This window comes from Brassica napus, chromosome A1 (genome assembly GCF_020379485.1).
Source record: "Brassica napus cultivar Da-Ae chromosome A1, Da-Ae, whole genome shotgun sequence".
NCBI lineage: Eukaryota > Viridiplantae > Streptophyta > Magnoliopsida > Brassicales > Brassicaceae > Brassica > Brassica napus.
The window spans coordinates 15,946,623-15,969,940 of NC_063434.1; the positions used below are offsets into that span (position 1 = coordinate 15,946,623).

At 47.3% G+C, this 23,318-nt stretch overlaps 1 protein-coding gene across 1 annotated transcript; it reads left to right on the forward strand.

Moving 5' to 3' along the window:
- The first annotated feature begins 2,544 nt into the window (after positions 1-2,544).
- LOC106428537 lies at positions 2,545-17,096 on the forward strand. The gene is made up of 4 exons (XM_048779153.1): positions 2,545-2,706; positions 4,361-4,690; positions 13,517-14,558; positions 14,641-17,096. The coding sequence occupies exons 1-4, from the start codon at positions 2,545-2,547 to the stop codon at positions 17,094-17,096; spliced, it is 3,990 nt and encodes a 1,329-aa protein (XP_048635110.1).
- Positions 17,097-23,318: the final 6,222 nt, after the last annotated feature.

A 23,318-nucleotide genomic window follows, 5' to 3' on the forward strand; every position in this document is an offset into this window, starting at 1 on the left:
GAAACTTAAGATTTTAAAAACATATAAATCTTTCCTCAACAATTTTGCAACCACATTTAAAAAGTCCTGATCACAAAAGCACACTATGCAATATCCTAGCTTAGCAACCATTTCTAACATAACACAACTCATCAATTCACGTCTGACATCCCCTCTACTGATTTCATTTCTTAGCATAAATATAAAGTGAATGCTTTACCTTGGGAGTATCGATCACAGGATGCAAGGATTTCAGACAGGTATCTGGAGCTGCAGGTAAAAGTTAGTTCCTAGTTTCTCTCTCTCTAAATTTCTCTCTCGAGTGAAAGTCTGCTTCCATTGCAGGATCAGTGACCAAGATTGGACAGGCTTCCATGAATCAAAACTTAATGGTGGTTGCCACCAAGTTCTGTTCACTTCTTTTTGACCTATATCCAAGAGTTCTTTGCGAAAGCAAGCCTTGAAGATTGCCGCCTCCAAGTCCCATTTCAAACTCTTTTTTTTTGGAGTCTTTATGAATCAAGCCTTAATGGTTTTAGCCACCAAGTCCTGTTTCGACTCATCCTAATTAAACAATAGATCTTATTTATTTTATTATTATTTATTATTATTTATTATTATTATTATTATTATTATTATTATTATTATTATTTTTATTATTATTAAATACTCACTAACTAATCTAGGGTCGAAATCTAGAGAGAGAAAATGTGATAAATAATCTAAACCAGGGGTTACCTTCCAGACATGTCTGAAGAATCCGATCCCATGTATACCAAGCCCCAAGACAAGCGGTTATGTCAGGTTTAGTGTTGGAAATCAGCTTTGGTTACTTCATACGGTTCAAGGCAAGTGTGTAGTTGATAGGTTGATCCGCTTTAGCATCTTTAGTGCTATCTGCAATCAGTAAATCTAAAATGGTGCTAAAGATTGGTTAGATATTCATGTTTAAATCAATATAAGATTATAGTCCCTCTTTTCAATAGCTAAGCATAATTTATTTGAAATTCTTTTTTACATAAGAATAGAATAAATTATATCAGTAAATCTCTCCCCCAGACTTAAATTACACTGTCCCAGTGTAACTCAGCCGGAGTTATGATGAATGGTTTATGATGTATGAAATGTAACAAGTAAGGAAGATACATCTGACCGGATTAGATATCGATCGATGTGTAAGTGTTACATCGATCGTCGTGTGGTTGCCTATGTCGAACGATGTCGACGTCTCGTCGTTGGTCGATATTCAAGTCCTCCTACTTGGGTCTCCTAAATCCGAAAGAAATAAAACGAAAGAAATTAAATGCTAGCTAATAAAACCAAAGTAAAATTCCTAATAGTGGGTTGCCTCCCACTCAGCGCTTGGTTATAGTCATTAGCTTGACTGTGGTAGTGATTGGCTATTAGGTGGAGAAGCAGCTGCTTGTTGGAAAGCAAGCATCCACGTCATCTCTGCGCATTCTGGACCAAGATGCAAAGAAACTTCTTGTGGCCTCATCATTTCTTGTCCATTTGTCATCCATCTTCTCAAGTACATTGGAGATGTTCTGTAACCTTTCTTGAACGTTGTCAATGCTGACCTGGTGCCAGCCTATGTTGTCATAGGCGTATGCTGAAAGATCTGTAAGTTCCTTTTGCATTGACTCTACTGTCTTGTGTATCAGTTGCTCGCTGATTTGTGTAGACTCGGCGTCGATCGATGCAATTATGTGTTTGTTGGTCGATTTCGGTGAGTTGCCGTCGATCGATTTTGCTATTGTCCTGTCGATCGATGCTGATATCTGGTGTTGAGCTGCGAGTTGCCTCTGAATGGATTTGACTTCTTTCTGTATCCATTCTGCGTGGTTGTCTAGTCCACTGATTTTGTTGTCGAATGGAAAGTAGATGTCATCACAGCGTTTGTCAAGTCGTTCCTCCATGCTGTCTAGAGCAGTGTAGATCTTGGATGTGATCATGTCAACTTCTGCTGCTGTGTAAGGAAGTAACTCCACAGGTTTCTTGCCATCGATCCAAGGTCCTCTTAGCCTGTCGATCGATGCTGATTTTGCCTGCAAAAAACTTTGATTAGTAATGTTCACAATATTCTTGTAATGACCCAAGTTCTAGCCCAGTAGACTCAGCCCATCGAAGCCTAAAACCATTTCCAGAAGCCGAAGGTATTTTGTTATAAATACCCACCTTTCCACTTTGGTTTCTCAAAAACTTCAGAAAATAAAGAAGAGTGAGAGAGAGAGTGAACTAAGGAGAAGAAGTGTGATCATTTTGCAGTGAGTGGGTCGCCGGAGCTCGTCCCCGGAGCAACCGTGCGCTGTGATCACGGTCAGCTCGCCACCATCGATAACCGCCCGAGGTAACGCCGGAAACCACATGCCTTAAGTTTCAGTTTCGTTTCCGTTTAGTAAATCGCCCATAACTTCCTAACCATTGATCATCTCGTGCATGAAAGACCACCATAGTGTTCCTCTCGTCGAGACGAAGCCGTAGACACCAACCACGCCACAATCGGAGCCCGGACGAAGCCGCTAGAGCCTCCCGAAGTTTTGCCTCTGCGCGGGCGTGAAACGCATGCGCCGTCGCCTTCCGCCGGAGCCACCGCGCATTTCGGCCACTCGCCGCCGTCTCCGACCAACGTTCGCCGGAGCCGCCGTGACCGGCCACCGTCCGTTCGCCGCCGGGAAGCTGCCGCCGTGTCGCCGCCGCACCCCCGCCGTCGCCGGCGACTTTCTGGTAAGCCACCGCCCTCCGCCGTCGCCGCCGATGACCGGCGCCGGTGACTCGCCGACGACTCGCCAACTCGGCTGAGTCGACCCGGTGAGTCAACTCGGTGACTCGGTTAACCGGTTGGTCTGACCGGTTTAAATTGATATCGGTTCGGTTAGGGTAAACCGGTCGGTTAAGTCAAAATTGATTTCTGGTCAAGGGTTGACCGGATTGACCTTTGACCAGCGAGTTGACCTTTCCATAAACCTTGACCAAACCCGTTTTAATCCGTTCGAAAGGCGTTTTGACTCGATTTCTCGCCCTGGTTTCAGATTTGGAGTCTATTTGAGCAACTGGAGTTCATAGATACCACTTCTTCTTGTTGCTAAGGTGAGGGCTTCTCCGTTTAAATCCCGAGCTAGTTTAGTACTACCATTATGGAAAGTTTAGTTTCAAAACATGATCCGTCTCTGTGAATCGAGTCTGTTTGAGAGTCTTGCTTGTTCATTATTGATATTGATTGTTAAACCGGAAATAGGATAATAGAGGATTCAATGGTTGATTGGAATGACTGATGTTAAGAACTGTTAAATATATATATATATATGTATATATGCTAGTCCATGTGTTGAGATTGCGGGGTGCAGAGGTGATTGCACTAGGCCGCATGTTTGAGAGATCGCGGGGTATGGAGATATCTGTACTAGGCCGTGTGTTTAGCGGGGTACAGGGACGTTTGTACTAGGCCGCTTTGTTTGAGAGATCGCGGAGTACGGAGATATCTGTACTAGGTCATGTGTTTAGCGGGGTACATAGACGTTTGTACTAGGCCACTTTGTTTGTGGAGATTGCGGGGGTACAGAGTGGACTACTGTACTTACGACGCTTGTAGAGTCATATATATTTATATCCTTATAAGGAAATGCGGTATGCTATCATCGTATTGGTTGTAGCATGTCTAGTCCACTAGACATATGTTGATTGTTTTGTGTGGTGTAATAGACGCCGTGTTTGTTTCATGCTAGAGCTAGGCCTACATTTTAGTAGTGCTATGAACTCAGTCAGTGGTTTGCGGTTTAGCATCCCCACACCTCACTGGGCGATTCCCCTGTCGCTCACCCCTCCTTCTTTCCCCTTTCAGGTGAGACCGATGAGCATGAGTGATTATACCAGACCGGTGCTTTTGGGCTTTTACTATTATCAAGCTTTGGACTTCTATCACTTTTATCGCTTTATCGCTTTTGGGCCTTTGGGCTCCTATCCATCGTTTATGTTATCTCGTATTTCAGACTTTCGGTTTATGTCGTACTTTATATTTTGGATGTTATCGTTATTGGGCCTTTAGGCCTTATGGTATCGTATTGACTTTTATATTTATAAACAGAGATTTCATTAACTATTATTTATCGAACTGTTTTTATTATTTCGAAAGTGACGGGTGTCACATTTTTGGTATCAGAGCGGGGTTCCGTCCCGGCTCCGACCCGGGATGGCGATTTTGGAGACCTGGTTTTATTCGGTTTTATTCGATTTTAACGGTTTTATACCATTTCAAAATATTTTCGGGGACTTGGGAATTTTGAAAATAAAATAAATAGCACCTTTCCGTTCGGTATCACTCCTCTTTAAATGTTGGTATCAAGAGTTCAACAGAAGCTAACTTTTTCGCTTCCCCTTTCAGATGCCGCCTAGGAAGAGAGTTGTTTGTACTCAGGCCGTCAGAGATGTTAGAGAGGTTGAGGCTGAGGACGAGCATGTCCAGCCCGCAGTTCCACAGCAGGCGGCTCCGCCTATTGATCAGGATGCTTTGAGACAGATGGTTCAGGATGCGGCTAGGCAGGCTGCACAGGAAGCAGTCCAGCAAACTGCACAGGAGGCTGCCCGAGTAGCTGCTCAGGAGGTTGCCAGACAGATGGCTGCAGTTCAGCAGGGTCAGCAGATTCCGCATGGTCCTCAGGTTCAGGTGCAGCAGGGTCCGCAGATTCACATGCAGCAGGCCCCACCTGTTCAGGTTCAGTGTTGGGGTCAAAATCGGTCACGACGGAATCAATGTCTGAAAGTCCGTAAAAATCAGCATAACCGTTTTTACGAAAAGTAATCTTCGTAAAGATATCTTTACGAACAGCCTTGCAGTAAAATATCGTCCAAATCTCAATCGAACCACTAAATACCGATTGTCCGAAGGCAACGGACATGTATCCAAATCGGCCGCGGACAAGCTCGAGTATGGAAATCAGACCGCGGACAAGCCAAGCTCGATCGATACGCGGCAACCAAGCATGCACACAGCTCGGTCGCTACGTAGCGACCGAGCTCGAGCCAAGCTCGGTCGCTACGTAGCGACCGAGCATCCGTCTCGCTTGGTCGCTACGTAGCGACCGAGCCCGAGCTAAGCTCGGTCGCTACGTAGCGACCGAGCGATCGTCCCGCTCGGTCGCTACGTAGCGACCGAGCTCGAGCCAAAGCTCGGTCGCTACGTAGCGACCGAGCGATCGTCCCGTTCGGTCGCTACGTAGCGACCGAGGTCGAGCCAAAGCTCGGTCGCTACGTAGCGACCGAGCGATCGTCCCGCTCGGTCGCTACGTAGCGACCGAGCTCAGCCAAGCTCGGTCGCTACGTAGCGACCGAGCGATCATCCCGCTCGGTCGCTACGTAGCGACCGAGCTCGAGCCAAAGCTCGGTCGCTACGTAGGGACCGAGCTCGAGCCAAGCTCGGTCGCTACGTAGCGACCAAGCGCTCGTCCCGCTACGAAGCGACCGGGCTCGAGCCAAAGTTCGGTCGCTGTGTAGCGATTGAACCTTTCCGAACGTCAATACGACACCAGTTCTTGCATTCTCGTCAAAACCTTCGAATGCTATCTCCCGAAGACCGTAGCAAGCTCAGTCCATGTTTCCCGCCATTCTAATTCATCGATCAAACTTCACGGATTAGAAACCGCGGAAACTCGTAGTAAACGTGTCGAGTCGGAAGATGGCCCAAAGGGACCTAAAACACGACTCGAGGCCCATCCTACGATTTTCCTAATCAAAAGCCCGTAAACCACAGCCTGGTTTACGCTCGGTCTACAAGGAAGGATAAATGTCAAGTTTCCGCGGATAAATACGGAAGTTTTGAAGATAATTGTGAAGATCGGGAAAATGGAATATCTCCATTTTTATGCTATGACGGCTTAAGGGCAGAAGAGTAAAAGCGTAAACCGACCTTGGAGCTAGTATATAAGGAGTCCTAGGCGAGGAGCAAGAGAGAGAACTTTTTAGATTCGGAATTCTCTGCACTTAGAAACTTTAGGCTTATTCTCGACAAGTTCGGTTTCTATGACTGGCACTCAATTACTAGACGAACTCGCCCAGGCAGTTCGATCTCTTGTCCAGCTCTATCAATTGAACTACGTTCGGCTTGATCCTCGAAAGGGGTACGTAGGCAGCCTTTAACAAGGTTCAGTCCGAAATCAATCTAAGCCTTTTAGATATCTTTTTCGTCCTTTGTTATCGAGCTGCGACTCAACTAGGATTAGGGTTTTATGTTGCTAGAACTAGGTAACTCGCTGACGGCCCCTGCGGCCAAAGCCTTTGTATTCTCTTGTAATGATCGCAACGCTCTTACGCGGACTCGAAATAAGATCTACTGTTTTCTCTAAACTCGTTTGTTATCTTTTCATGATTTCCGCATATATTCGATCACTTGTCGTTGGCTCTCGCAGAGATCCGGGACCTCTGGGAAATTAGGGTTTTCCTAGTTTCCTTATTTAAACGGAAATCGACAGTGCGAATTTCGGTTCCCACAGTTTGGCGCTAGAAGGAGGGGGGGTTACGGATTACTCTTACTCATGGCCACAAAACGCTTGATCGAAACGATGTTTGGATATATGAAAGACAAACTCGCAGCACTGACTGCTCCTATGGCCAACGCTTACGCAAACGCCGTAGTTTTCAACAAAATCGAAAACTTAGTCGCGACCTTCCGCCACAGGAAGAGCACTAAAACAAGCTCGCGATTCCTCCCTGTAAACAAGAAGGGAAACGATAAATCTTATCAAAACCCCGTAAACAAATCTCGATGCATAAGGGTTTTACCAAAACACGTTTTCCGAAAACATTTCGGAAGGATAAAACTTGTTCTCCCAAAAAAAAACGCTGAAAAACCCCTACGTTAATCGCGGAAAAAGGAAACACAACAAAACGATTACACAGCTCGGTCGCTACGTAGCGACCGAGCACGCACACTGCTCGGTCGCTACGTAGCGACCGAGCACGCACACGCTGCTCGGTCGCTACGTAGCGACCGAGCACACACGCTGCTCGGTCGCTACGTAGCGACCAAGCACATACGCTGCTCGGTCGCTACGTAGCGACCGAGCACGCACGCTGCTCGGTCGCTACGTAGCGACCGAGCACACACGCTGCTCGGTCGCTACGTAGCGACCGAGCACTCACACGGCTCGGTCGCTACGTAGCGACCGAGCATGCACGCTGCTCGGTCGCTACGTAGCGACCGAGCACGCACACTGCTCGGTCGCTACGTAGCGACCGAGCACGCACACGCTGCTCGGTCGCTACGTAGCGACCGAGCACACACACTGCTCGGTCGCTACGTAGTGACCGAGCTCAAGCCAACTCTCCACTCGCTACATAGCGACCTGTAAGGCCTCAGAAAGGTCCTCCTTTGGGTTCTCTTTTGAATCCTCGTCGAAACGCTTTTCGTTTCGTCTCAATCGGAGTTTCCGTTGAGATTTTACGACGAACACAAGTGGGAATCTTCTCGGCTTGCTTCCACTCGCTACGTAGCGACCTGTCAGACTGTCAGTCGCTACGTAGCGACCTGTAAGGCCTCAGAAAGGTCCTTCTTTGGGTTCTCTTTTGAATCCTCGTCGAAACGCTTTTCGTTTCGTCTCAATCGGAGTTTCCGTTGAGATTTTACGACGAACACAAGTGGGATTCTTCTCGGCTTGCTTCCACTCGCTACGTAGCGACCTGTCAGACTGTCAGTCGCTACGTAGCGACCTGTAAGGCCTCAGAAAGGTCCTTCTTTGGGTTCTCTTTTGAATCCTCGTCGAAACGCTTTTCGTTTCGTCTCAATCGGAGTTTCCGTTGAGATTTTACGACGAAAACAAGTGGGACTCGTCTCGGCTTGCTTCCACTCGCTACGTAGCGACCTGTCAGACTGTCAGTCGCTACGTAGCGACCTGTAAGGCCTCAGAAAGGTCCTCCTTTGGGTTGTCTTTTGAATCCTCGTCGAAACGCTTTTCGTTTCGTCTCAATCGGAGTTTCCGTTGAGATTTTACGACGAAAACAAGTAGGACGCTTCTCGGCTTGCTTCCATTCGCTACTTAGCGACCTGTCAGACTGTCAGTCGCTACGTAGCGACCTGTAAGTCCTCAAAGGGTTCTTCCTTTGCGTTCTCCTTTGAATCCTCTTCGAAATGCTTTTTGTTTCGTCTCAATCGGAGTTTCCGTTGAGATTTTACGACGAAAACAAGTAGGACGCTTCTTGGCTTGCTTCCATTCGCTACGTAGCGACCTGTCAGACTGTCAGTCGCTACGTAGCGACCTGTAAGTCCTCAAAGGGTTCTTCCTTTGCGTTCTCCTTTGAATCCTCTTCAAAATGCTTTTCGTTTCGTTTCAATCGGAGTTTCCGTTGAGATTTTACGACGAAAACAAGTGGGACTCGTCTCGGCTCCCTTCCACTCGCTATAGCGACCGAGATGACATCCTCACTCGCTATAGCAACCTGTCAGGCCTCAAAGGGGTCCTCCTTTGCGTTCTCCTTTGAATTCTCATCGAAACGCTTTTGGTTTCGTCTCAATCGGAGTTTCCGTTGAGATTTTACGACAAAAACAAGTAAACCTCATCCTAAACTCCTTGGCTTGTTTCTGCTCACCCTACCTCCATCTTTGCGTTCACTTTCGAATCTCGATCGAAACGTCTCTTGTTTCGCCTCGATTGAAGTTACCATTGAGACTTTACGATATAAAAAAAAAAAAAACCGCAAAGACCTATTTTCTCGCATGGATTCAGATTAATCGTATAAAACGGCAATGGTTAACTTAACACCTTAGCCGCCTTAACTATACGATTACGTTGGACCTTTTTACAAAAATCGACGTCTTATCTAAGGAGAAGATAACAGTCAAGTTCGGAAGATAAATGTCAAGTTTCAAAGGGTAAACACCAATATCGGAAATGGCGAACATACACGAGAATAGGAAACGGAAATGAGCACGCAAAACTGAGAAGGGACAAAACTGCATCTTCGAGAGAACTAAGGTATTTCCGACTTGAAATTTTTGAAATCAGACTTGGAATTTTCGTAGGAAATTACTTTGAGGCTGCCATAGAACTTTAGGGAACGTAAAACCTAGGCGGATAGTCTAGCGAACTAAGTTTTAAGCGATTTTTCCTGTCTCGATATATTGTCCCATAATTGTTCATCCAAATCTTGCAAACCGATCTAAACTCTCCGAAAGTCGAGAAATGATCGCCACGCATATCAAGCTCGCTTCCTAAAGAGAGAAAAAGTTAGAGACATGAACGTCGTCTTAAAACCGATTCGTTTCTGGCAATTTTCTCGGAACCGACATATCCCAAGTCGTCAACGTGGAAACAACCAAATCACAGTCCAAGCGTCGTCTATAAATCGTCCCGAATTATCGATCATTCCAAACATCAGGAGAGGAAACGTACACAACCCTTCAAAGTATCGGTTCAACCGTTTTTCTTTCGTAAAAAAAAAAGGGGGAGTAGGTACGTATACTATACTCGTATACTCCCAAACTTCAAAAAACTTCTGCAAATCGTCAAGAATAGGCAAACGACAATCTTAATATTCGTCTAAACGCTAGCAACATATCCAGACGATCATGAACATAATCTCAAAAACTATACATCATTTCTTGTCGCAATCATGCGTACAGAAAACTTGTACCAATATCAAACTGAAACTCGACGATTAGCCAAAGTATTGAAGCCTTTTCCGGCTTCAGAAAGCCAGTTTCGTTTTAAACTTAGCGGCGAGAAATCTTCAATCACCAAAGCATTTCTTTCAGTTTCCGTTGTACCAAGTAAGTCACGGAAAAGTATCGAAAACATTTGCGACGAAGAAAACTCGAGAATATATGTAGCATCGTGCACATTAAAAGAAGCACTTTCCTCCCGATGGTTAGCTAGATCCACTTCTGGTTGACCAATTCTTTCAAGAAACAAATGTGTCATGAGAATCCTCTCGAAAAACCTATGAAAAACGTTCCGCGACTAGATCGTATTGAAATAAACTTCGGTAATACTCCATGGGTAACGCCAAGCAACCTTCACCTAAGATCAAAATCACAGCGGGAACGTTTCTCGTAGAACCCGCAGAAACAATGCTACTTTGACATATGTATACATATCACTGATTTACGACCTTCGTAAAATCGGTTATATGATATGATAAATTATCGTATAGCCCACAATCGGAAATCATATGATAAATTCTTCATAACGAAACTAAGTCCTAACAACCAAACGGTTAACGGAAAATCTAAACTTTTCGAAAATTGACCAAGTTCAATACGCTCCACAATTCACTTTAAGCCCGCAACGTTTTAACCACAATACGCGGCATGTAAGGAAAAATTCGTAACAAAGCTTCTAGAGCTATACGAAACATCCTAAAAAATGCACGAAATACATCTCGGAAGGCCAACTCTTCACAAAGCACCATGAAGGAAAACACTTGTTCCCATGGACAAATTTACACGACACCTCAGTCATAATTCCTCGATCGCAAACAAAACTATTAGCATCCGAACAGGAACAACAATTTTTGGCTGCGAACATTCTTAGTCAAACCAGAATGTTTCTCAAACACAGGGCTAATACTAAACCCTCGCAACATCGCGAAATATCTTCAAAGCCCGCGAACATTTCAAGCACGAAACGTGGCATACGAAAGAATAACAAATCTTCAGCATCGCGAGACGTCGCGGACGCCTGAAGATTAGTTCTTCGACGAAATTTCCTTCCTCGATAAAAACACCTTCATGGAAGACCAGACAGTCATACGCACTAACATCTTCTCAAAACATATTCTTCGCGAAGACTCAAAATAGTAATTTTTACCATTAAGTTTGTTGCTGATCACAACAAACTCTTAACGTCCTAAACAGACTTAGCCATCTCGTAGAAGATGACTCTCTTACATCCGACACAAGGATAATAGCGCTATAAAAGAAATCCGAAATTTTGGTCCAGCACTTCCGGTCTCCGGAGAGATGCTCGATTCCAACCATACAAGTCGTATAAGCCGAGAACCTATCGCGGACTTTAAATCGGTATGGAATCAGGATGAAACTGAAACGGGATACGTAAGTCGAATTAGTCATCGCACCCTCTAAAACCAGGAGTAAACCTAGGTCTTGCCCTAAACCCAGCGCACTGGTCTCTAACATCTCTAGGCATAGTATCAAACACCCTGATACGAGATCCCAAAATTTGTCTCTTTGCCAATATTCGAACGTCTTCAGAAAATCCCGCAAGTTTACACACTGCGGAAAACTCTCGAAACAGATTATGGATATGGCAATTCACACAGAGTTAGATTACGAGACGACAACTCGTAGTCTTCCCTCTACACCCATACAAAATGCCATCGGCAGCAACACGCCTTATAACCGCTACATAAAAACTAGACCATAAAGGTCCTACTGGAAAACTAGTCATAAGAACCTTAACTCCAAGATGAACTACGAAAGGCTTGATCCCTTCAACAAGGGTACGTAGGCAGCCGTCATAAGGCGCAGCCCCAATCTTATCGCGTTTTCTACTTTTAGGAGAGCGAGAAGATCACTTACCACAGACCTTTTCAACCATTAATTCCGCCTAACTCACCTACCTTGCCTAACTTGCCAAGCCACTCGCTAGAACCTCACGCTAGAAGCTCATGATTCTAACGAGCTGGGGGGCTAACTGTTGGGGTCAAAATCGGTCACGACGGAATCAATGTCTGAAAGTCCGTAAAAATCAGCATAACCGTTTTTACGAAAAGTAATCTTCGTAAAGATATCTTTACGAACAGCCTTGCAGTAAAATATCGTCCAAATCTCAATCGAACCACTAAATACCGATTGTCCGAAGGCAACGGACATGTATCCAAATCGGCCGCGGACAAGCTCGAGTATGGAAATCAGACCGCGGACAAGCCAAGCTCGATCGATACGCGGCAACCAAGCATGCACACAGCTCGGTCGCTACGTAGCGACCGAGCTCGAGCCAAGCTCGGTCGCTACGTAGCGACCGAGCATCCGTCTCGCTCGGTCGCTACGTAGCGACCGAGCCCGAGCTAAGCTCGGTCGCTACGTAGCGACCGAGCGATCGTCCCGCTCGGTCGCTACGTAGCGACCGAGCTCGAGCGATCGTCCCGCTCGGTCGCTACGTAGCGACCGAGCTCGAGCCAAAGCTCGGTCGCTACGTAGCGACCGAGCGATCGTCCCGCTCGGTCGCTACGTAGCGACCGAGCTCGAGCCAAAGCTCGGTCGCTACGTAGCGACCGAGCGATCGTCCCGCTCGGTCGCTACGTAGCGACCGAGCGATCATCCCGCTCGGTCGCTACGTAGCGACCGAGCTCGAGCCAAAGCTCGGTCGCTACGTAGCGACCGAGCGATCGTCCCGCTCGGTCGCTACGTAGCGACCGAGCTCGAGCCAAAGCTCGGTCGCTACGTAGCGACCGAGCGATCGTCCCGCTCGGTCGCTACGTAGCGACCGAGCTCAGCCAAGCTCGGTCGCTACGTAGCGACCGAGCGCTCGTCCCGCTCGGTCGCTACGAAGCGACCGGGCTCGAGCCAAAGTTCGGTCGCTGTGTAGCGATTGAACCTTTCCGAACGTCAATACGACACCAGTTCTTGCATTCTCGTCAAAACCTTCGAATGCTATCTCCCGAAGACCGTAGCAAGCTCAGTCCATGTTTCCCGCCATTCTAATTCATCGATCAAACTTCGCGGATTAGAAACCGCGGAAAACTCGTAGTAAACGTGTCGAGTCGGAAGACGGCCCAAAGGGACCTAAAACACGACTCGAGGCCCATCCTACGATTTTCCTAATCAAAAGCCCGTAAACCACAGCCTGGTTTACGCTTGGTCCACAAGGAAGGATAAATGTCAAGTTTCCGCGGATAAATACGGAAGTTTTGAAGATAATTGTGAAGATCGGGAAAAATGGAATATCTCCATTTTTATGCTATGACGGCTTAAGGGCAGAAGAGTAAAAGCGTAAACCGACCTTGGAGCTAGTATATAAGGAGTCCTAGGCGAGGAGCAAGAGAGAGAACTTTTTAGATTCGGAATTCTCTGCACTTAGAAACTTTAGGCTTATTCTCGACAAGTTCGGTTTCTATGACTGGCACTCAATTACTAGACGAACTCGCCCAGGCAGTTCGATCTCTTGTCCAGCTCTATCAATTGAACTACGTTCGGCTTGATCCTCGAAAGGGGTACGTAGGCAGCCTTTAACAAGGTTCAGTCCGAAATCAATCTAAGCCTTTTAGATATCTTTTTCGTCCTTTGTTATCGAGCTGCGACTCAACTAGGATTAGGGTTTTATGTTGCTAGAACTAGGTAACTCGCTGACGGCCCCTGCGGCCAAAGCCTTTGTATTCTCTTGTAATGATCGCAACGCTCTTACGCGGACTCGAAATAAGATCTACTGTTTTCTCTAAACTCGTTTGTTATCTTTTCATGATTTCCGCATATATTCGATCACTTGTCGTTGGCTCTCACAGAGATCCGGGACCTCTGGGAAATTAGGGTTTTCCTAGTTTCCTTATTTAAACGGAAATCGACAGTGCGAATTTCGGTTCCCACATTCAGCATGATCACCAGGTTCCTCATCAGCCGGCTCCAGCTCAGCAGTATCCTCAGGTTCCCGTTCAGCCTGTTCCAGGAGTTTTTCAGGTTCCACCGCCACCACCTGCTTTCCCAGTTCAGGTGCCCGAGGTTGATGAGACATTTATCAGGGTGTTGGGACAGATGAAGTATGTGAGTTTGGAGCATTTCAGTGGGACGACGGAACCTACAGTTGCTCACGATTGGAAGCACAGTTTGGATAAGTGTTTGAAGACCATCTCGTGCCCGCCAAGGCTCAAGCTTAACATCGCTGAGCTTTATTTGCGTGGAGATGCATCAATCTGGTGGGATGGAGTGAGATTGATGCACCGTGGCAAGCTGACATATGATGATTTTCTTTACGCATTCAACAAGAAGTATTTCCCGAGAGAAGCTTTGCATGAGAAGAAGAATGACTTCGAGCATTTGAGGCAAGGAGCAAAGTCCGTGAGGGAGTATGAGCGGGAGTTTAACCAACTCCGCAGATTTGTGGGTAACACCATTGATGTGGAGGATCTGATCAGGAGGTTCTTAGATGGGATGCGAGTAGAGCTTCGTGGTAGATGCAGTGTGGTTACCTACACCAGTTTGGAGGATCTGGTAGAGAAGGCGGCTGTGCAGGAGAAGTGTATGGTAGAGTTGCAGAAGTTCTCCAAAGCAGTTCAGCCTAAGGCCGGAGGGACTTCAGGGTCACAGAAGAGGACTTGGGAACAGAATGGAGTACCCCATTGTGGGCGTTGTCGTCGCCAGCATATTGGGGAATGTATCCAGTGCTTTAACTGTGGTCTGTTTGGGCATATCTCGAGGAATTGTAGGAAGCCGCCACGTACTCAGGTTGCAGCGCCAGCAGCGGCAGTAGCACCAGCAGCGGCAGCGAGGAACTGTTACGGCTGCAACCAGCCAGGTCACATTTACAGAGATTGTCCGAGGAGGGGCAATGCAGCGCTTCCACCACCACCGAAGCGTCCAGCCATCGCTCCACGTGTGTTTGCGGTTGGAGATCCCCAGGGAGCTGAGCCGATAGCGGGTATGTGACTTTTCCATACTTATTGTCTGTGAATATTTTTGGTGTATGGTTATCATGTGTAGTTAGTAAAAATCTCGTGTAGGATCGGTTTCGGTTGGAGGAAAGTCCGCTTATACCTTATTCGACACGGGAGCATCTCATAGTTTTGTGAGTCCGCGCTTAGTCCAGTCTTGGTATTTTCGGAGTGACTTCGAACCGAAGGCTAAGCAGATTCAGACTGCCGGCACGGAGAAGTTGGGAGCAGTTGGCATTCATCACGATGTACCAGTTATTCTTGGAGGAGTTGAGCTGCTCGGAGATTTGACGGAGTTGGAGATGAGCTTATACGATGTTATACTTGGGATGGATTGGTTGTCGCGACATCGAGTAGTCTTGGATTGTCCGAAGGCAAGAGTTAATATCCCTAGAGAAGAAGAAAATATCATTTACGAGGGCATTCAGACAAACCGGGAAATTCCTATCGTCTCCATGTTGTGTGCAGAAGAATTATTGGAGGGTGGAGCAGAGGGATTTTTGGCAACCATTTCGATGGTTAAGGAGGATGGTAAACAGAAGCTGCATGATATTCCAGTGGTCGCCGAGTACGAGGACGTTTTTGAGGCTTTAAAAGGGCCACCACCAGCTAGAGCGGACGTTCTTACGATAGAAGTAGAGCCAGGAGCAACACCAGTTTCACGAGCTCCATACCGTCTCGCACCAACAGAGATGGCAGAGTTAAAGAAGCAGTTGGAGGAGCTATCTGATAAGGGGTTTATCAGACCGAGTACGTCACCGTGGGGAGCACCAGTGTTGTTTGTGAAGAAGAAAGATGGGAGTTTTAGACTTTGTATCGACTATAGAGGTCTGAACAAAGTGACCATCAAGAATAAGTACCCGCTCCTGCGTATCGACGAGTTGTTAGACCAGTTTCAGGGAGCTTCATGGTTCTCTGAGATTGACTTGGCATCGGGATACCACCAGATTGCGATAGCTGAGGGAGATGTGCGGAAGACGGCATTCCGTACACGTTATGGACATTATGAGTTTGTGGTGATGCCATTTGGGTTGACAAACGCACCGGCAGCATTCATGAAACTCATGAATGATGTGTTTCGAGAGCACTTGGATAAGTGTGTGATCGTTTTCATCGACGACATCTTGGTTTATTCTCGGAGTAGAGAAGAGCATGCTGAGCATTTGCAGATTGTGTTGGGTAAGATTCGGGAACATGAGTTGTTTGCCAAGCTGAGTAAGTGTAGCTTTTGGCAGAGGAAGATTGGATTTTTGGGTCATGTGGTTTCAGAAGCAGGAGTTGCCGTTGATCAGGAGAAGATTATCGCCATTTCAGAGTGGCCGACACCTAAGAGTGCGACGGAGATCCGCAGTTTTCTCGGTTTGGCAGGCTACTACAGAAAGTATGTCAAAAGTTTTGCTGGCATTGCAAAGCCAATGACACGGCTAACAGGAAAAGACCCCGATTTTGATTGGACAGATGAATGTTCGAGGAGTTTCACTGAGTTGAAGCGACAGCTGGCCCATGCGCCAGTTTTGGTACTTCCGAGGCCAGGAATACCATATGAGGTCTACACTGATGCGTCAGGCACCAGATTGGGATGTGTACTGATGCAGGAGGGACAGGTCATTGCCTATGCATCACGACAGTTGAGGCCTCACGAGGCCAATTATCCTACGCATGATTTGGAGTTGGCAGCAGTTGTATTTGCATTGAAGATCTGGAGGTCATACTTATATGGAGAGAAAGTGAAGATTTTCACGGACCACCAGAGTCTGAAATACATATTTACGCAGGCGGACTTGAATTTGAGGCAGCGAAGATGGATGGAGTTGTTAGCAGACTACAACTTGGAGATCGCATATCATCCGGGAAAAGCCAATCATGTGGCAGATGCCTTGAGTAGGCGCAGAAGCGATGTATCGGGAACCAAAGAGGTTCAAGAGCTTACTGGGGCACTTGCTAGTCTCAGATTGTGTGCAGTTACCGTGGAGGGAGAGACAGTTGGCGCTGAGGCTGTAGAGCAGGCAGATTTACTGTGGAGGATACGCAAAGCTCAGGATAATGATGAAGCTTTGTGTAAGCAGATCGAGATGGAGAGTATTGGTTATCATACAGCCTCCAGCGGGATGTTCATGTATCGGAAGCGGGTTTGTCTGCCAGATAATGAGCCGTTAAGGAAGGAGATCTTACGGCAAGCACACCACTCAGGGAATACGAAGATGTACAGGGATATGAAGCGATATTACCATTGGCCTGGTATGAAGAGGGATGTTGCTTCATTTGTAGCTCACTGTCAAACGTGTCAGATGGTTAAGGCCGAGCATCAGGTGCCTATCGGATTATTACAGATCCTACCTTTGCCAGAGTGGAAATGGGACATGGTAACCATGGATTTTGTGACGGGTTTGCCGACCACATCAGGAGGGAAAAATGCCATATGGGTGATCGTGGATAGACTTACCAAGTCAGCCCATTTCCTAGCGATTAAGAAGACAGACAAAGCTGATCAGTTGGCACAGATCTACATTAGCGAGATTCTGTGATTGCACGGAGTTCCCGTGAGCATTGTATCGGATTGGGATGTAAAGTTCACATCTGAGTTTTGGAGAGCCTTTCAGAAGGCACTTGGGACAAAAGTCCATATGAGCACGGCTTATCACCCACAGACAGACGGTCAGTCAGAGAGGACTATCCAGACGTTGGAGGATATGCTCAGGGCTTGCGTCTTAGATTGGGAAGGTAGTTGGGTGAAGTATTTACCTCTAGCCGAGTTTGCCTACAACAACGGCTATCATTCGAGTATTGGGATGGCACCATATGAGGCTCTATATGGTAGACCTTGTCGCACACCACTTTGTTGGACAGAAGTGGGGGAGCGACGTGAGATAGAACCAGCCATGATTCAAGAGACGGTAGAGCAGGTTGAGATGCTCAAGGTTCGGCTTAAGGAAGCCCATGACCGTCAGAAGAGTTATGCAGATAAGCGGCGTAAGGATTTAGAGTTCCAGGTTGGCGACCTGGTATACCTGAAAATGAGGACATTTCAGGGAGGATCTAAGACTCGAAAGCCAAAGAAGCTTAAGCCGAGATATATGGGACCATATCCTATTTTGGAGCGGATTGGAGCAGTTGCCTACCGATTGGATTTATCAGAAGAGTTATCAGACTTCCATGACGTGTTTCATGTTTCGGTTTTGAGGAAAGTCGTGAGAGAACCGGAGCTCATTATGCAGCAACCGCCCAGTGACCTTGGTAGAAATTTGCATGCGCCGTGTCAGCCAGTAGAGTTATTGGATCGCCAAGTGAGAGTAGATCATGGTATGATGACCATGTTGGTCAAAGTTCGTTGGGAGATAGACGGTACTCAGGAGGAGACTTGGGAATCAGAGGCCCAGATGAGGATTGATTATCCAGAGCTATTTTCGGACGTCGTTGGAGAACCAGTTCGTGATTCGAATTCGGGGTCGAATTCCTTATTAGTTAGGGAGAGTTGTAATGACCCACCTTTCCACTTTGGTTTCTCAAAAACTTCAGAAAATAAAGAAGAGTGAGAGAGAGAGTGAACTAAGGAGAAGAAGTGTGATCATTTTGCAGTGAGTGGGTCACCGGAGCTCGTCGCCGGAGCAACCGTGCGCCGTGATCACGTTCAGCTCGCCACCACTGATAACCGCCCGAGGTAACGCCGGAAACCGCATGCCTTAAGTTTCAGTTTCGTTTCCGTTTAGTAAATCACCCATAACTTCATAACCATTGATCATCTCGTGCATGCAAGACCACCATCATGTTCCTCTCGTCGAGACAAAGCCGTAGACACCAACCACGCCGCAATCGGAGCCCGGACGAAGCCGCTAGAGCCTCCCGAAGTTTCGCCTCTGCGCGGGCGTGAAACGCACGTGCCGTCGCCGTCCGCCGGAGCCACCGCGCACTCCGGCCACTCTCCGCCGTCTCCGACCAACGTTCGCCGGAGCCGCCGTGACTGGACACCATCCGTTCGCCGCCGGGAAGCTGCCGCCGTGTCGCCGCCGCACCCCCGCCGTCGCCGGTGACTTTCCGGTAAGCCACCGCCCTCCGTCGTCACCGCCGATGACCGGCGCCGCGACTCGCCGACGACTCGCCAACTCGGCTGAGTCGACCCGGTGAGTCAACTCGGTGACTCGGTTAACCGGTTGGTCTGACCGGTTTAAATTGATTTCGGTTCGGTTAGGGTAAACCGGTCGGTTAAGTCAAAATTGATTTCTGGTCAAGGGTTGACCGGATTGACCTTTGACCAGCGAGTTGACCTTTCCATAAACCTTGACCAGACCCGTTTTAATCTGTTCGAAAGGCGTTTTGACTCGATTTCTCGCCCTGGTTTCAGATTTGGAGTCTATTTGAGCATCTGGAGTTCATAGATACCAATTCTTCTTGTTGCTAAGGTGAGGGCTTCTCCGTTTAAATCCCGAGCTAGTTTAGTACTACCATTATGGAAAGTTTAGTTTCGAAACATGATCCGTCTCTGTGAATCGAGTATGTTTGGGAGTCTTGCTTGTTCATTATTGATATTGATTGTTAAACCGGAAATATGATAATAGAGGATTCAACGGTTGATTGAAATGACTGATGTTAAGAACTGTTTAATATATATATATGTATATATGCTAGTCCATGTGTTGAGATTGCGGGGTGCAGAGGTGATTGCACTAGGCCGCATGTTTGAGAGATCGCGGGGTATGGAGATATCTGTACTAGGCCGTGTGTTTAGCGGGGTACAGAGACATTTGTACTAGGCCGCTTTGTTTGAGAGATCGCGGGGTACGGAGATATATGTACTAGGCCGTGTGTTTAGCGGGGTACATAGACGTTTGTACTAGGCCGCTTTGTTTGTGGAGATTGCGGGGGTACAGAGTGGACTACTGTACTTACGACGCTTGTAGAGTCATATATATTTATATCCTTATAAGGAAATGTGGTATGCTATCATCGCATTGGTTGTAGCATGTCTAGTCCACTAGACATATGTTGATTGTTTTGTGTGGTGTAATAGACGCCGTGTTTGTTTCATGCTAGCGCTAGGCCTACATTTTAGTAGTTCTATGAACTCAGTCAGTGGTTTGCGGTTTAGCATCCCCACACCTCACTGGGCGATTCCCCTGTCGCTCACCCCTCCTTCTTTCCCTTTTCAGGTGAGACCGATGAGCAGGAGTGATTATACCGGACCGGTGCTTTTGGGCTTTTACTATTATCGAGCTTTGGACTTCTATCACTTTTATCGTTTTATCGCTTTTGGGCCTTTGGGCTCCTATCCATCGTTTATGTTATCTCGTATTTCAGACTTTCTGTTTATGTCGTACTTTATATTTCGGATGTTATCGTTATTGGACCTTTAGGCCTTATGGTATCGTATTGACTTTTATATTTATAAATGGAGATTTCATTAACTATTATTTATCGAACTGTTTTTATTATTTCGAAAGTGACGGGTGTCACAATTCTTTTGGACATGAAGTAATTGACTAGACAATTTGTTTAAATATATCATGACTGGTGATATAAAGCGGTCATGCATATCCTCGTAAGTCCTCAGCCTCTCATTCATGGCTGAGACTTTGGTGTCGAGCGATGTGAAGGTGCACATGTCGATCGATGGGGCTGGTTGTTGGTCCTTCTTGCGAATGGTGTCCAGATCTTGCTATAGTAGTGTGGGAACCGAAATTCACACTGTCGATTTCCGTTTAAATAAGGAAACTAGGAAAACCCTAATTTTCCAGAGGACCCGGATATCTGTTAATTGCCACACGTCAAGCAATCAGAACACGAGAATAACAACGATAAAAATAAGAAATCGAAAAGAGAGCAAAGTAGATCTTATTCCGAATCTGCGTATGAGCGTTACAACAAGGTATAAGCCTGGGCTCGAGAGCGGTCGGCGAGATTCCTAGTTCTAGCTACCCTAAGACGGCTAAACCTAATTGAGTCGCAGCTCGAAATAACAAAAAACGGAAAATTGCCTAAATTGCTCTAAGTGCTAAGTTTGCTCTGAAAAAAGTTCTCCCCCTTGCTCCTCGCCTAGGACTCCTTATATACTAGCTCCAAGGTCGGTTTACGCTTTTACTCTTCTGCCCTTAAGCCGTCATAGCATAAAAATGGAGATATTCCATTTTCCCGATCTTCACAATTATCTTCAAAACTTCCGTATTTATCCGCGGAAACTTGACATTTATCCTTCCTCGTGGGCCAAGCGTGAACCATGCTGTGGTCTACGGGCTTTTGGTTAGAAAAATCGTAGGATGGGCCTCGAGTCGTGTTTTAGGTCCCTTTGGGCCGTCTTCCGACTCGACACGTTTACTACGAGTTTTCCGCGGTTTCTAATCCGAGAAGTTTGATCGATGAATTAGAATAGCGGGAAACATGGACTGAGCTTGCTACGGTCTTCGGGAGATAGCATTCGAAGGTTTGACGAGAATGCAAGGACTGGTGTCGTATCGATGTTCGGAAAGGTTCAATCGCTACACAGCGACCGAACTTTGGCTCGAGCCCGGTCGCTACGTAGCGACCGAGCGAGACGAATGCTCGGTCGCTACGTAGCGACCGAGCTTTGGCTCGAGCTCGGTCGCTACGTAGCGACCGAGCGGGACGATCGCTCGGTCGCTACGTAGCGACCGAGCGGGACGATCGCTCGGTCGCTACGTAGCGACCGAGCTTTGGCTCGAGCTCGGTCGCTACGTAGCGACCGAGCTTGGCTGAGCTCGGTCGCTACGTAGCGACCTGTTTCGAGATTTTCGTCGGACATCTCGATTTTTTCTTCCGTAAAGCTTTTTCGTAAGAAAGAGTCTATTCCGAAAAATACTCTTCGGAGAAATTCTTATTTTCTTCCTCGGACGTTTTGAATGTTAAATTTGTCGTAACCGTTTTTGACCCCAACAGTTAGCCCCCCAGCCCGTTAGAGTTGTGACTCTAGCGGGCGGATAGATGACTTTGACAAGGTTAAGTGTATTGGACGAAATTTACATTTAAAATTCCATGGAAAAAAGTTGTCGAGACGTCATTCCGAACCCATACTTCTATAAGTAGTGAGCTCTTGTCATTCATTTTCTTCACACCTTCCCTCCTTCATTCCTTCAAAAACCTCTCTAGTTTCATAATTTTCCTTTCAACATGTCTTTTTCCCAAGGTGATAAGAAGGATTCCGACGTCGAGATGGGTGAGGCCACTTCTCCGGCTCCGGTTCCAACTTCTCCGGCAGAAGTGCCGGCTTGTGTTGCCGGTCATCTTTCTTTCCGAGAAAAACTAGTTCGTCGCCAAGCCGAGAAAGGATTGGCTCAAACTGGCTCTGAGTTTCCGTCTTCTTCCGCGCAGGTCGTTGCCTCGTGTCATGGGACCGACGTCGCGGCTCTTCTCCCGCAAGCCCTTCCTGCGGGATCTTCCACGACTCCGATCCTCATCGAGGACAAAGAGAAAGCCGCTGACTCTATGCCTCCGCCTCCAGCCAGAAAAGAAATCGTTCTGGCATTGCGTGCTCCTAGCGCTGTCCTGGCTACTCAGCCTAAGAGTCGGAAGAGGAAGCTTGCCAAGAGCGGTGACGGGGAGACTTCGCAGCGAGGTGGGTCGAGCCTAGCATCGGGACTTCGCGGAAAGGTTTGTTTCTTGTTTGAATTCTCGATCGTCTTTCGTGCATTCTTTTCACGGACTTAGTCTTAAGAATTTTTACCGTTCGCAGTTCATATCGTTGATCGATGGGATGATCAGCGAATGTGGTTCTGAGACCAGTCGCCTTTCCGGGGAGTTGGTGGAGCTTCAGGGCAGATGGTCCGAAACCGAGGCTATGTTGACGGCTGTCGAGGACTCTCACTCTGCGAAAGTGTCGAAGCTCGAGGTTGCGATAGGAGAGCTTGAGAGGGACCTTGGGAAGACGGCGAGTTCCTTGCTCAAGGAAAAGAAGGCCAGGAAGGCCAAATCCTCGGAGGTGCGCCGACTCCAGCGTCAGATCGAGAGTGACGCGGGACTAGCGCGCCGCGGGATCCAAGAGGCTACGGATGCTCTTCGTGCGGAGTTTCAAGCTCGCTTGGCGAAGATTTCTGCTTCCCTGGGTTCCCTCGAGTGTATCCGGAGCAGGGATTTCGCTTTGGCGACGATTGAGGGCGGGATGGCCGTAGTTCGGTCGTTCCAAAGTGAGACTCCCCCGACCTTGGAGGCCGAAGAGGCCCGGCTGTCCGGCTGCAAGTGAGATATGGCGGCCGAGGATGGAGATTTCGGTCTCATCCTGGCCGACCTGAAATCCGCGTGCTTCCTTCCGACGTGTTCAGAAGACCCAGAGGGGAAAGACCCGATGGTCGGAGAGAACGGAAGCGACGCGGCTCCAGGCTCGGACGAGGCAGCGGGTGAAGAGGGGGCGTAAGTTCTGAGGGAGACTTGGGTTAGATCTATTGCGAGAGATTTTTTTTTATGTTTTTATATTTCGGCCTTGAATGGCCTTGTTTGTATTTCGGGACTGGCCGTGTGTGGCTTTGAATCCCTGCCGCTCCGCGGCTTTATAATATGATAATCGGAAAACGCTTTTTATGAATTTGTGAATAGTGGGGAGGAAGGTGATGAATTGTCGTCTCATATCCTTCTTCGATTGTGAAATGTTTTATCCGAGACCTGTTCCGAGAGTTCTTCCGCGAGATGTGAACTCTGCGGGGGTGCTGAAGGTATCGAACGTAAACATAGAGACGTGGTTTAAGAATCTCCTATCTTTCGATATCATGCCTTTGAGATGTTAGAGACCAGTGCGCTGGGTTTAGGGC